The sequence below is a fragment of the Marmota flaviventris genome, chromosome 6 (assembly GCF_047511675.1).
Source record: "Marmota flaviventris isolate mMarFla1 chromosome 6, mMarFla1.hap1, whole genome shotgun sequence".
Taxonomy (NCBI): domain Eukaryota; kingdom Metazoa; phylum Chordata; class Mammalia; order Rodentia; family Sciuridae; genus Marmota; species Marmota flaviventris.
The window spans coordinates 157,074,753-157,088,224 of NC_092503.1; the positions used below are offsets into that span (position 1 = coordinate 157,074,753).

Below are 13,472 nucleotides of genomic sequence, written 5' to 3' on the forward strand. Positions count from 1 at the left end.
TGCCAGAGAGGACAGCTGTCACAAGACAGACTCTGCCTTGCTGCTGTTGGTAGTGGTATGTTATTTTGTGTTTCACAGTTTTTTTTTGTGTTTTTTTTTTTTTTTTAATCTTTTGGGAGGTCAAATTTGGGATGCAGAGTACAAGAATCCAGAGCCACATCAACAGTAGTCAAAGTCATGGGTGTCTGCGAGGAGCACCCTGGGCTCAGGAATTCGGGGCTCATTCTCCCATTGCTGTGCACCAGTGGCTGGGGAGTTGATATTCCATATGATGTGTCTGGGGTGTGCTCCACAGGACTCTCCAGGGTAGGATGGATCACTGCGTAGCAAAACCCAGGATGGCTCAGAGCCAAAAAAATCTCCTGTTTGGGGTGGAAGAGAAGAACCTGTTTCACTCTGTGTCTAGTCTGAGCTGCTGGACCAAGACTGTGGCCACACAGAATTCCTTGCTTCCCTGAAATCTGTTGCCCCAGCACTACCTCTGGGTGGCCATCAGGGTTGTCACCTGATGAGCCAGGGCTTAGAGTGGGCCCTGGTAGCTCCCCAAATCCCAGTTTAACTCCTGTGTCCTCAGTCCCTTCACCAGTGCCTGTGATCCATCACATGCATTTTTTTTTTTCTTAAGTAAGCATTTATTGGGCACTTACAAATGCCTCTTACACCTCAGGCTATAAATGCAACAAGGTGGCATTCCAATGTAGTAGTCCTCTATTATTTTCACTCAGTAATTTTTGTACCTTGGATGGCTATAGTGTTTTTACGCTGGTTTTGAAATGGAGGAGCTGGAGTTGAATGGCTCAGGACTTGACCCCAACCCAGCAGCCTCTTCACAGTGTGCAGAGCAGAGCCATGGTCCCTCAGGGCCACAGTGCACTGCAGAAGAGGAAGATACCCACTGCGGGGGCCCTTTCCCTGAGCGGCTCCTGCTGCCTGTCCTGGGCGACTGTCTGTGGCTGTAGAAAAGCATCCGAGTCCTGCAGAGGGGCTGCTGAGGTGGACAAGGAGACACGGCCACAGGGCCGAGAAGGATGGAGGCTGACTTGGGAGAAGGTGGCGGTGCCAACGGGCCCAGCCTTCCCACCACCCCCAGCAAGGCAGTTGTAAAACAGTAAGTGACCAGGGTTAGCAAAGAAATGACACTGGTCAGGAAGCCTATGGACTCCCGAAAGGGCTGGTAGCACACGTGGCAAGGCCTCTCAGGTCTGGGAGCTAACCCTCTGCAGGCTCCCAAACACTGTGTGCTGGGTCACCAGGGAGTTTATGGGATTGCCAGTTGGTTCCTTCGGTTCACTTGAAAAGCAGCTCTTTTTTTCCCTGTTTCCTCCCCGCCCTGGCAGGACTAGCCAACTGCAAAAGATAGGGCAGCCCCATTGGCCCCAACCCTCGGCCCCGCCTCTCACGTTAGTTTCACTTGGATCTGACTTGGGCGGGTCCGGGAAGCGGCCGCTCCGAAGGACGGGCAGCCATTACCCGAGTTGGTGGAAGGTCCCGGCCAGAGTCCTCTGGGTGGGGATGGTCTGTGCTGGGAAGTGTGGTGAGTGGCGGCGCGGGGGATGCGTTTCCTGACAGCGGAACCCCAGCAATGCTCCCGACTTTGCTTTACAGCCCCCACCGCTGTCTTTTTCGACCTCTCCTTCCCCTTCCCTCCCTCCCGCTTCGCACCGAGGCTCGGAAACTCCCGGTGTCAGGGGCACTGAGGCCCAGGTTGTGCACCGTGGCCTTGGGAGCAGGAGTCGCTCCTCCCGCGGGCAGAGCGCCTCTAGCGGCCGGACGGCCAGACGGCCAAGGTAGAAATCCTGGGAAGAAATCCCGCAGGGCTCTAGGGGGCAGGTCCTGGTTCTGAAAGGACGACAGCCCATTTAGCTTCAGTGGAATTCCTGTTTTTAGTTCCAGGTACTGCAGTTTCAGAGGAAGAGTCACTATCCGAACTTCCTGTCTGCTGCCACCCAGGAGCGTACCCCTGGTGGTGGGTGGGTTACACGGGAAAAGGAGGGTCCCAGGGGGCTGATGCTGCTCCTAGTCACTCCCCCTTCTCCTCTGGTCATAACCTGCTCAGTGATGCACGGAAGGGGGCCCAACACCCTGGGTCCCACTGTGGCCTGCCCTGCCCACCACCTTCCCTATATCCTGGACTGGGCTTCTCCTGGAGTCAGACTCTGACCCCGAAAAGACAGGCATGTCCCTGGTTGTCAGGCATAGGACTAAACCTCCCCTCCCTGGCGCTCATTCTGCTTTTTCCCTCAGTTATGAGGTGGGCAGGGGAGGGGGGACAAAAAGAGGAACCAGTTCTTCTGCTTGCCTTGCTTACATTATCACCTTCCTGGTTTGGTCTCCCCTGGGACGTGTTCACGCGATGACCAGCCATCTTTGTGGGGTGGACTCAGATTTGATCACCTCAATGAAATAAGTCCTGCCAGACCACCTGAGTGTCACTACCAGTTAGAAGAGGATTCTGAACCAGTTCTTGGCACCCACTAGAATAAGGAAGTGTCCCCACAGCCTCTCTGATTCCCTGCTCTTCCTACAGATCCAGTGAGGGGGCCTGTCTCCACCTCAGACTTTCCACTGTGATGAAATGTTCTCTGTCTGCGTGGTCAGGCAGCCACTCCATGCAGCCATTACAGAATTAAAATGTGCCGAGGAAGACTGAGAAACTGGATTTAAGTTGTATTAAATTTTCATTAAGTTAAATTTAAATGGCCACACATGATCTTGGTACCATATTGGACAACGCCGCTAGATCTTTATGCATCTTCTAATTTCCAATCTGCTTCTTCTTTTTAGACCAGTGAAGGCCAGTAACATCCAGTACGTTGTACCTAGGCTCAGCTGTGGTGTGTTTCCGTCCCTGGAAAATTCTGGCTGCTTCATATCTACCACCAGAACTTCTCAACAAAAGCCATGGCCCTTGCCTCATTCGCAAAGAAGATGAAAGAAATAGCCACCTGCCCCATCTGCAAGAACCTGATGACCCATCCTGTGACCATCAGCTGTGGACACAGCTACTGCAGCACATGCCTCCCGTGGTCCTACAACACCCAGAACCTATTAGGATGGCAGAAGTCCTTCTGCTGCCCTCTGTGTTGCGTCTCACTTCCTGTGACAAATTACGGGTCCAACAAGGTTCTGGAAAACCTCCTTGAGGTCATTGGGGAGATGGACCTTGAGCAGCTGTGTGGAGAGCATGGCGAGCAGCTGCACCTCTTCTGTGAGAACGAGGGCCAGCTCATCTGCTGGCGCTGTGAGCGGGCCCCAGCACATGCAGGGCACAGCACGACTCTTGTGGAAGACGCATGCCAGGTCTACAAGGTGAGCATGCGGCCCAGGCACCTCAGTGAGAGCCAGCTCCCCCAGCCTGAGACTGGGACCCTGAACTATGGCTCTTATCATGTTATCCTGAAAAGTAGTGTGCGAGGCACTGTGCGCCCAGTCTGTCCTCGAGCAGCCAGAGTGGTGCCTCCACGGGGATTTTCATCTGAGGATTGACGGGTCAGTGACATGGTCACTCTGACACTGCTAAAATAAAAGGAATATCCAGGACTGGAATTGAATGATCCCTGTTAGAAAGAGAGTGAGGGCAGTTTCCAGCTGGATTATAGAAGAAACCCTGGGCTGTGGGGTTGGCGTGAGGCAGAGGCTCTGGCTGACACCCAGAGTCTTGCCCAGAGCGCGTGGAGGAAGGCAGCCTTCGCTGTGGCATGATGAGGGAGCAGCCCGGCTGCTGCCTCCCCGCTCCGCCCCGCCAGGCTTGAGGAAGGCTTGTTCCGGGTGGGGGACCCCTTGTTCTCCCCTCCAGTGTAGGAAGACTTGTTGGAAGCCCTTCCAAAGGACATGTTGATCCTGACTACACGGAACACGCACAGCTCTTCCTTTAAGTCCACTTGCAGGCAGTAACTAATGGGGACGTTCAGGTTTGAATTATTTCCCCACCCAGTGAGAAGGAGAGCAGCAGCACACGGTGACAGTTAATAAGGCTCAGAGCCAGACTCCTCAGGTTGAGATCCTAGCTCTGGCGCTCAGTAGAAGGGCATTTCTAGGTAAGTTACTGAAGATCTTCATGCCTTTGTTTTCCCATCTGAGGGAAAGAGCAGATCCCTCCCTCCATGACACACACCCAGGGTTTGTGAAGTGTGAAGGGATTTCAGTTGGAAAAGCATCTGGTGCACAGCCAGGGCAACCCGTTACACAGAGGCCTTTCCTGAGGGTGCTGGGGGTGAAGGGGCAGACCGGGAGAGGACAGGAGCCAGTCCTCTTACACACGAGCAACTTGGGTCAGCTTCTAACTGCTTTCAGTGGAAATATGAGAAACCCTTTTGAAACATAACCTAAACCCTGGACATGGACTCTAAGGACTTTTAAATTGGTTTTGTGACGTTGTTCTTCAGAAATCAGAATCTCCCTTTTCCAGTCGCCATTTCTAGTCACATCAGCTGGCGGCCAGCCCAACTTTCCTTCCGACTCACCCATACGCCTACAAAGTTCGCTGGTATTAGCTGTGTTTGCTCAGCTTATGGTTCATAAAGTTTCTTAGAGTTTTTCCGTGTCTGCACAGTGTTTCCTGGCAAGACTGGTGGCCGTAGTGCAGGCCTGGGTCACCACAGGAAACTGGACTTCAGCTCCACTGTCCACCGGTTATGGTTTGGACGAGTTGCTTAACCCTTCCCTAACCCACTGTTGAGGGTGGCTACGGAAATCAGTATGTTGCCATCCATCCAGTCTCAGCGTGCTCTCCGGCCCAGTGTAAGACTCAATAAGTAGTATTGGGGTTGTGACTCATCTTGGGGTGAGAGGCCGGGATTCCCGGGAGGTGTCTAGTGAGGAATCAAATTGAATAGACTTCACTCACCTGATGTTTTCCTCCAGGAACAACTCCAGATTGTTCTATCAAAATTGAATCAACTCCATGAGGCGTGTACAAATCAGAAGGCATTCGTGGCAAGGCAGATAACGGAATGGAAGGTAAGTACTGATCTCCAGTTATTTTCTGTTGCAGAGTGTAGGCATGGAGGATGACTGGGGCAAAGCACAGTGATGGACCATTCTCAATAAAAAAGACCAGTGGATGAACCTCAAAGAAGAAATCCTTGTTTTTACGCCCTAGTTGTTTATTTCCATAGATGGATTTTACCACCAAACCCTTGGGTCTTTCACTGGTAATTGTCTGGTGTTCCTGATAACTTACAAGAAACCAAACTGCTGTCTATGTTTGCCTGCAACTGGTCATGGCTAGTTTTCACACTTGGACACTTCCCAGACGTGCAGGTGTCAACACTATTATGTTTATGGTCTGGTTGTATTAACCGCAGGGCAGGGTCTAGCTCTGGGCCGGTGCGTTCAGAAACCAGACTTTGAGAGCACGCACACTGTGGGATCCCTTCGTGTCGAGATTTATGAAACCAGTAAAGGAAACCGGCTTGCTTTGCGTGCTGCATCATACCTGCTGCAGGGTCCTATGCACTGCAATTACAGACTGTAAGGTTTCAGACTGTGCATGGCTCACCGGCCTCTGCATTATCAGAGACATTCCTTTGTATGAATACCTATTTAATCCACTAGCTTGCAGCCGGATTCCACAGCCAGCTAGCCGTTTTGCCGCTTTCAGGGGATTATTTCAACCTATGCTTCTTTGTGTGTTTATGTTGAACTTGAGCTTCCCAAGGATGGTCTGACTTCCCTAATTTCGGGATCTTGGGCAGTGGGGAAGACCTTGATTTTAACTAACATGTATAGAAAGCTCATCAATCAAGGGATAAATCTGTACTTATCTCCACAAAAATTCCATCTCATCCTAAACCAATGACTCTTCTAATGCCATATCACAATTGACACACTGCAAGAATCTGGGACACCCTCATGGAAATTGCCATTCTCTGTCTCCTCAAATGAAAGCTGAGTCCGGTGAGACTTATCATTGGATTTTGGTTATCTTATACAGAGGGATTATTAAAATGACCCTGGAGCCAGGCGCAGTGGTGCACATCTGTAATCCCAGCAGCTTGGGAGACTGAGGCAGGAGGATTGCAAATTCAAAGCCAGCCTCAGCAACTTAATGGGGCCCTAAGCAATGCAGCAAGACCCTGTCTCAAAATAAAATATAAAAAAGGGTTGGGATGTGGCTCAATGCTTAAGAGGTACAATTCCCTGTACCAAAAAACCCAAACCAAACCAAACAACAGCAAAAACAAACAAAACCCACAAAAACCCTAGATGAGTATTTATCTGTTAAACATAACAGACAGTGCTGGGTAGTGGCTCAGTGGCATACGGCTTGCCTAACGTGTGAGGCACTGGATTCACTTCCCAGCTCTACGTATAAATAAATAAAATAAAGGTCCATTGACAACTAAAAGATATTAAAAAAAAATAACAGCTGCCATATCTGGACCCCCTCTGCCAAGAATCAAGGCCCCTTCTACCAGCTGGTGGTCTCAAAATCGACCCTTTATGATGGTCTTTACTAGCTTTTGCTTTAAGAATTTTCTTCAGACTCAGAAACGCCTTCTTACACTCCAAATGAAAATTCAGTATTATCTTTGTAACTGATAAGCATAGAACTAGGGCAGGATTCAAATGCTTTAACTTATCTAGTGCCCCTGTCCCTCCGTCCCCCTGTATCTTGGCTGAAAAGGGACATTAATCAGGTGACTATAGAAAATCAGGGTCAGTCTCTCCCACATTCTTCCAGGTTGAATGACTCCCAAGAAAATTATGTCCCAGTAGCTGCTTCAGCTCTGTGTGTGTGTGTGTGTGTGTGTGTGTGTGTGTGTGTGTTAAAATACGCACACCACGGGATTTGCTGTGTGAACCACTCACAGCGTGAATCTCGGTGATCTGGGTGCTTTCATGGTGTGCAGCTGTCTCCATCTCCGTCCCCAGAACACTTTTTGTCTTCCTGACTGAAACTCAGTCCCTGTTACGCACCAGCTCCCCGTTTTCCCTTTATCCCCCTCCCCCCGCCCACCGCCCCGTGCGCGGTGACCATGGTTCTGCTTTCTCTCTGCATCTGTCACCTGCCCCTGCCATTTTTTTTTTTTTTTTTTTTTTTGGTACCAGGGATTGAACACTGAACTGCGTATGGCACATCCGCTCTCCCACCACGGGACACCAGCCTCGCTCCACCCCCCCCCCCAACTTTTTAAAAAATATTTTATTTTGAGACAGGTTCTCACTAAATCGCTGAGACTTTCTTTGAACTTGCCATCCTCCTGCCTCAGCCTCCTGAGCCACTGGGATTACAAGCATACGCCACCATGCCCAGCTTGTCACCCCCCTTTGACCTTTTTTGACTCTAGGAGAAGATTGAGGCTCGGAAACAGAAAATCAAGTCTGACTTTAAGAGTCTCCAGGTTTTTCTGTGTTTGGAGGAGCAGTGTCATCTCTGGAGGCTGGAGGAGGAAGAGGAGGACTTGCTGAGCAGGATGAGGGACAGTGAGGCCCGGCTGAAGCACAAGAGCGATGAACTCCAGAGCCACATCCTGGAGCTGGAGGCAAAGTGTCAGAGCTCCTCGCAGAAGTTGCTGCAGGTGAGGCTGTGGACTTGCAGCAGGGGAGGGAAGTGTCGGAAGAGGGAGTCGGAAGGCGGGCAGGAAGGTTGGAAGGCCTGCCTTCACTGCCAGCGGTGTAGCAGCGTGTGGGGAATTGAAGGTCATGCTTCTTTGAGATAGTGAGTCCGTTTCCTCCGGGGGCTCCCGGCCGTCCATGGGGTACCTGTGTGATAATTAGAAGAGCACACTTGCTCTGGGTGGACACGGTGTGGCCTAGTGGCACCACAGGTAACTTCTGCCATCCCCTTCCCTGTGGCCCATGTGCACAGATCCCCAACTGTCAGACTCTCTCCTGAGACACTTTTCCCATGACAGATGGTGACAGGGAAGCAGCCACATGAGTACCAGGCTTTTCCCAGATCTGCCCATGGAGGCCTGCTGCTGTGGATCTCGTGGGTCTTTGTACAGCTACATGGAGAATGCGTGCCCCTGAGAGACAGCAGGACCTGTCACTTTTGGCTCCCGCTAATAGGGAGGGTGGTCGCACTATAGGGTTGCGTATGGCACATCTGCTCCCCCACCACGTGACACCACTGCCACTTCCTCCGTGGCGCAGTCTCCTGAGTGGTGCACAGATTCCCCACTAAGCACCTTTGTGACAAGGAACCTCCAATATGGGCTCACTTTAAAGAAATGTAGGCCATTGAAAACAAGTCTTGCCAGAGGCAGCGCGAACAAAGCCCCTGGCCACTCCCCGGGCAGCCCACAGGCCCATCCACTGCAGACAGTACTGTTCCCAGAGCTGCTGACAGAGGTGACAGACTCAGGCCAAGTCGGCCGGAGGTGGGGTTGGGAATCGTCCCCTCCTAGTGTCCGTCAGTTCCAAGGCTGGGATCGTGCTCTGTCCTTCTTTGGGAAGAATGTTTGTAGGGAACAGCTCTACATGCCAGGTCCCATGGAATACTCACCTTCTGTCCCTGTTCCTTTATAGGATGTGAAAGACATCGTGACCAGGTAGGTCCTGTATGAGTGCAGGAATGGAGGGGCAAGGGCCCTCCAGCTGAATGGAGCATGCCACTGAGGAAGCCTCTGGCCTCTGCTTCTTCTAGGAACTGGGAGAAGAGGCTGGAAACCCTGGAGGACTTTCCCATGGAGATTCATACCACGTGCAACGTTTCTGAGCTTTACTTAGATGTGAAGAAAATGCTGAGACGCTATCAAGGTATGTGAACTCAAGAATTCCTAAATGCTGGATGGAAGGGACCCTGAACAGTGACCGAGGTCCCCAGTGTCCTCAGCAGGCACGCAGCCAGAGGGAGGCTGGGTAGTTACTTGCAGAGGAGCGTCACACTTTCCCCTCCTGGACTGCTCTGAGGCTTGGCGTGCCATCGATGCTGGTTGTCTGTGGACCCTTCAAGTTCCTCCTGCTCCACAGATTACCCTTGTCACTCCAGGCAACTCCAGGCCCTCAGTTTTCCCATCTGAAAATGAATATATTAGCAGTTCCCACTTCCTTCCTGTGTGTAAATTGCCAGCACAGCATCTGGCACACGACAAGGCCACACCGTGGTGTTAGATCTGATTAGAGTGTTTATTGTGAATATTTTAAAGTCTTAGAGCAATGCAAGAAAGGTAGATGAGTATCATAGATTACGGTTCAGAATTTTAGGGACTTGACTCAGATCATCCAGGTTAATATTAGAACCCTATCCAAAAACCAAGTTTTGCTCATTCAAAAGCCTTAGCTTCCTGCTCCCTTGATTCTGTTAATAGTGCCTGATGTAGTGCCACAGTTTCTTATGCATAATTATGAATGTCAAAAGACTCTGAAAATGGAAAGTCTTATCATGATGTGTTTGGCTGCCAAGTTAGACCTACCCTGGAATGACTTGGTTTATGCGGCCAACAGTTGCCAAAAAATTTACTCTCTGAAAATGATACAGATATATTATGTTGCAGTTTTTGTGAGCCAGGCATGTAGGCACAGCTCGGATGGGCCTCTGCTTGTGCTCCTCACACCTCTCAGTTAGGGTGTCCTCTCGTGTTCTGGTCTGGAGGCTAGGCTGGGGAGGAAGGAGTACACTTCCAAGATCACTCCGGTTGCTGGCAGAATCTGTGCCCTGAGGGTGGCCAGACATAGGGCCCTGGCTTCTTCTTGGGTGTTGGATGGAAGTTGCCCTCCACTGCTAGAGGCCTCTGCTCAGATTCTTGCACATGAGCTCCTCAGTTTTTTCTTCCAAGTGGGCTGAAGAGAGAGAGACTCTGTAGTAAATCTGCTAGCAAGATGGAGTCTTAATGAAATGCAGTCACAGAAGCTCCATCCTATCACCTTGGCCATATTCTGTCAGCCAGAAGCAATTCTCAGATGCTGCCCACACCTGAAGGGTAGGACTTTTACAAGGATGTGACACTGAGAGCCAGGGGCTACAGAAGGCTACCCTTGAGCATTTCTGTCCTCATGGCCACGTCTGAACTGCATCGATCCCAGACTTTTTGAAGTCTGTTTATTCCACTTATTCTGAAAATATGTTTTACTGCAGAAATATTGGTGCATTTGATTACAGCGTTCTGCCTTAGACCCAGAGGAGGTAGACATGTGCTGTAGAGTACAGTACCCTGAGGTGAAAAGGTCGACACAAGGGGTGCACATCCTAATTTTATTAGATTCTACAGATCTTGAACTAGTAACCACTTATATATCCCTCTAGTCACAAAAGAATTCCCAATGTTTCACATCTCCCTGATTTCTTTGTTTATAAAAATTTTTAAATATATCTGATGGATTTGAAATGGTACTTAATTGTGAATTTATTTTAAGTTTCTCCAGCTCATAGTGAGGTTGAAAAAAATTTTTTTTGATGTCCATTAGCCTAATTTACCCATGATTTCCTGTGGCTTAAGATTTTTTTTTTTTTTTTTAACTGGGTTCTTTACTTACTGATATCTGGGAATTTTTTTTATAGTCAATATCATCTTCTGGTATTTGAATGGCATTTTATTTACATTCTGTTTTTTAATAAATGTGTCCAGATTTAGAGTGTACATACTTTACTGTTTTGATAAGTGACTTGGTTTCAAAAGAAGCCAGTCATCATAAGGATTGGAATTAGTGACTGAGATTCACTCATTTTCAGCATCTTGCAGTTTCTTTCCCATAACTTGATGATGTGGTGGTTGTAATAATTTAGTTTCTAATGTTAAACCACAGTTTTGCTCTCAGGATAAACCACACACACGCACACACACACGCACGCACGCACACAAACTTATCTATACATTATGTATAATGTACAGATTTGACATTCAAGCTTCAAGTTACCTGCAGACCGTCATGGTGCTGTCATGCTGCTTACATAGTGTGGTCAGCATAAGGTAACCCACTGGGCAGGGAGGTACCCTGACATTACAAGAACAGGGAAAGAAGAGCCAGCTGCCCTCTGTAGGCTCAGAGCCCTGTGATCACACTTGTAGAGACGACTGCTGGTGGTGGTGGGGGGGCGTCCTATGCGTCAGGCAGGCTTGCATGTGAAGTGAGTTCAGAGACTCTCCTGCTGTTTGGAAAAGATGCTCCTCCCCCGAGGATACCCAGGCTTCCCTGCTCTGTAGGTCGCCTCGTGCACTCGCTCCACGCTTCGACTCTGTGCAGTTGGTAAAACCCTCACTCCAGTCTGTTCATATACATATGTGAGAGAGAGAATAGGATACCTCTAATAATCCAGAACTGATGGATATCCACAAAATGTGGAGATTGCATGCTTTTAATGTAATGGATCATATGCTGTGTGTGGGAAATATGGGAAGCTTTAATATATAAAAGAGTACTATTTAAAGATTGGCTTTTTATTTATATAAGATAGGATATATAATATGTATAACATATTATATTATAAACATGCATGGTAAACACATGAATTTAGACATAGTATGTATGATATACCTGTAATACACGCTATTGTGTATGCATTTATTGTATGTGACATGTATAATATGTTATACATAACATTTATTACTCCATCTATACTGTCTTGTACAGATATTTGCTACCATACAGTGCTGGTCAAAGGGAGACGGGAGGGCTCCTTTCAGCTGTACTACTTCCTGGTTCCTGGAAGTCCCACATGGGAGAAGGACCTAGACAGGGCAGGAACCACTCCAACGCCCTGGTGTCTCTGAAGGAAAGGACAGTGGTGGTGAGGGTGATGTCATGGATGTACTATGATTGGGATCACTGATTAGGCACTCACCATGTCCACCAGATGCAGGCCGACTGTCCCCATTCCATTCTCCCACCAGGGTCTGCAGCAGACATGGTGACTGTGCTTCACTCGCAGAGCTAGTAAGAGTTCTGCCTGTACTTGAGCACAGACTGGCTTTATTTAAATAAGTTGCCTGGCGCAAGAACACTCATATTGCTCTCTGCCGCTTTCTTGTCCTTTGCAGTCAGTGTGACTCTGGATCCGGATACCGCTCATCCCAGCCTGAATCTGTCAGAGGACGGGAGACAGGTGACTCTCGGAGGCTGCCAGAAGGATCTTGACTTTTCTCCCAGGAGATTCAGTGCCTACCCCTGTGTCCTGGGCTTCGGGGGCTTCTCCTCAGGGAGACACTACTTTGAAGTGGACGTTGGAGAAGGGACTGCTTGGGATTTGGGAGTCTGTTTGGACAGTGTGCAGAGGGGCGCTGACATGAAGCAGGAGCCGGAGTTTGGCTTCTGGACCATCAGGCTGCACAAAGGGCAAGACTACCTAGCTCTGACCAGTCCCCCCACTCCTCTTCCTCTATGTGAGAAGCCCCTGGTTGTGGGAGTTTTTCTGGACTGGGAGACTGGATTTGTGTCCTTCTACAACATGACCACTGGCTCCCATATCTTCACTTTCCAAAATGCCTCCTTCTTCACGACTCTCCAGCCCTTCTTCCGTGTTTATCAGCACTCTCCTCTGTTCCTGCCTCCCCTAGAGCAGTGAAGAAAGGAGCAGCCTCCTAGGTTAGCCATCATAGAAGGTTACAGACCCCCTACAGGCAGAGCGTGGTCAGTTCTCCTCATTGCCACTCTTCCAGGCCCTGGAACAGTGCTGGGCTTCCAGTGGCTATTTAGTGAATCTGCATTGAAGTAGTAGATGTCAGGAGGGTAAGCCTGCCCCCTGTGGTCAGCTGAGCCTCAGTGGGAAGCAGGTAATAGCTCCGCAGCACAGAAGTTCCCCCAGGCAGGCCGACAGAGGCTGGCTTGTCCCTCGTTGACGAAGGGTAGCATATTTCGCTACCCTAAAATACTCTTATTTTGTTAAAAAGCTATCTAAGCCCACGTTCTAACCGCTTCCTGGCATTACTTATCTCTTGAGTATTCTCACGTGTATGTGGGATGCACATGTTAATAAATTTCCATGTAATACATTGTCTCCTGTTAGTGTGTCTTGTTGATTCAGTTTACAGGGTCCCCAGGGAAAAACCAAAGGTGGGTAGAAGAAAAAAGTTGGTTTTATTTTTTTGCTCCCTTCCACAAGGAAGCTTTTTGTTGCTTGTGACAAAACTACCCACCAATAACAACTTAGAAGAGGAAAAATTTATCTTGGCTCAGTCCTTGGCTGACCCACTCCATTGTGGCTCCAAACGTCACTGGTCTCCAATCTTCAGACAGAATCAGGTCAGGGTGAGGCTTATGCGGATCCAGTGTCACACTGACTATGAAGCAACAGCAAACAAACAACAACAACAACAAAAATGTGCAGTGTTTCTGTCTGTTTGTTTTTGAGCTGGAAAACAATTTATTTAAAACAACCCCTCCCATGTTAGAACACAAGCACTATTTCTCACTCTGATGATGAGCACCGCTGTAGATTCAGCCAGGATGTGCTAGCCAGGGAGGTGCTGCACGTCAGGTCTCTTGAACTGCGTTTCCTGGCCCCAGGATCAGGGAGCAGCTCCTCAGCTGCCATTCTCAGCTTGAGGCCATAGTCTTAGGAAGTGGAGATGAAAAATAGCCAGTAGGTT

The 13,472-nt window shown here is 49.2% G+C and overlaps 1 protein-coding gene across 1 annotated transcript; it reads left to right on the forward strand.

Moving 5' to 3' along the window:
• Nucleotides 1–1,423: 1,423 nt before the first annotated feature.
• On the forward strand, nucleotides 1,424–12,878 carry Trim38 (tripartite motif containing 38). Its single transcript, XM_027948102.2, has 7 exons — nucleotides 1,424–1,534; nucleotides 2,785–3,309; nucleotides 4,864–4,959; nucleotides 7,293–7,523; nucleotides 8,476–8,498; nucleotides 8,594–8,706; nucleotides 11,925–12,878. Exons 2-7 carry the CDS (start codon nucleotides 2,902–2,904, stop codon nucleotides 12,446–12,448), a joined length of 1,395 nt encoding a protein of 464 aa, XP_027803903.2. The 5' UTR covers nucleotides 1,424–1,534; nucleotides 2,785–2,901; the 3' UTR covers nucleotides 12,449–12,878.
• Nucleotides 12,879–13,472: the final 594 nt, after the last annotated feature.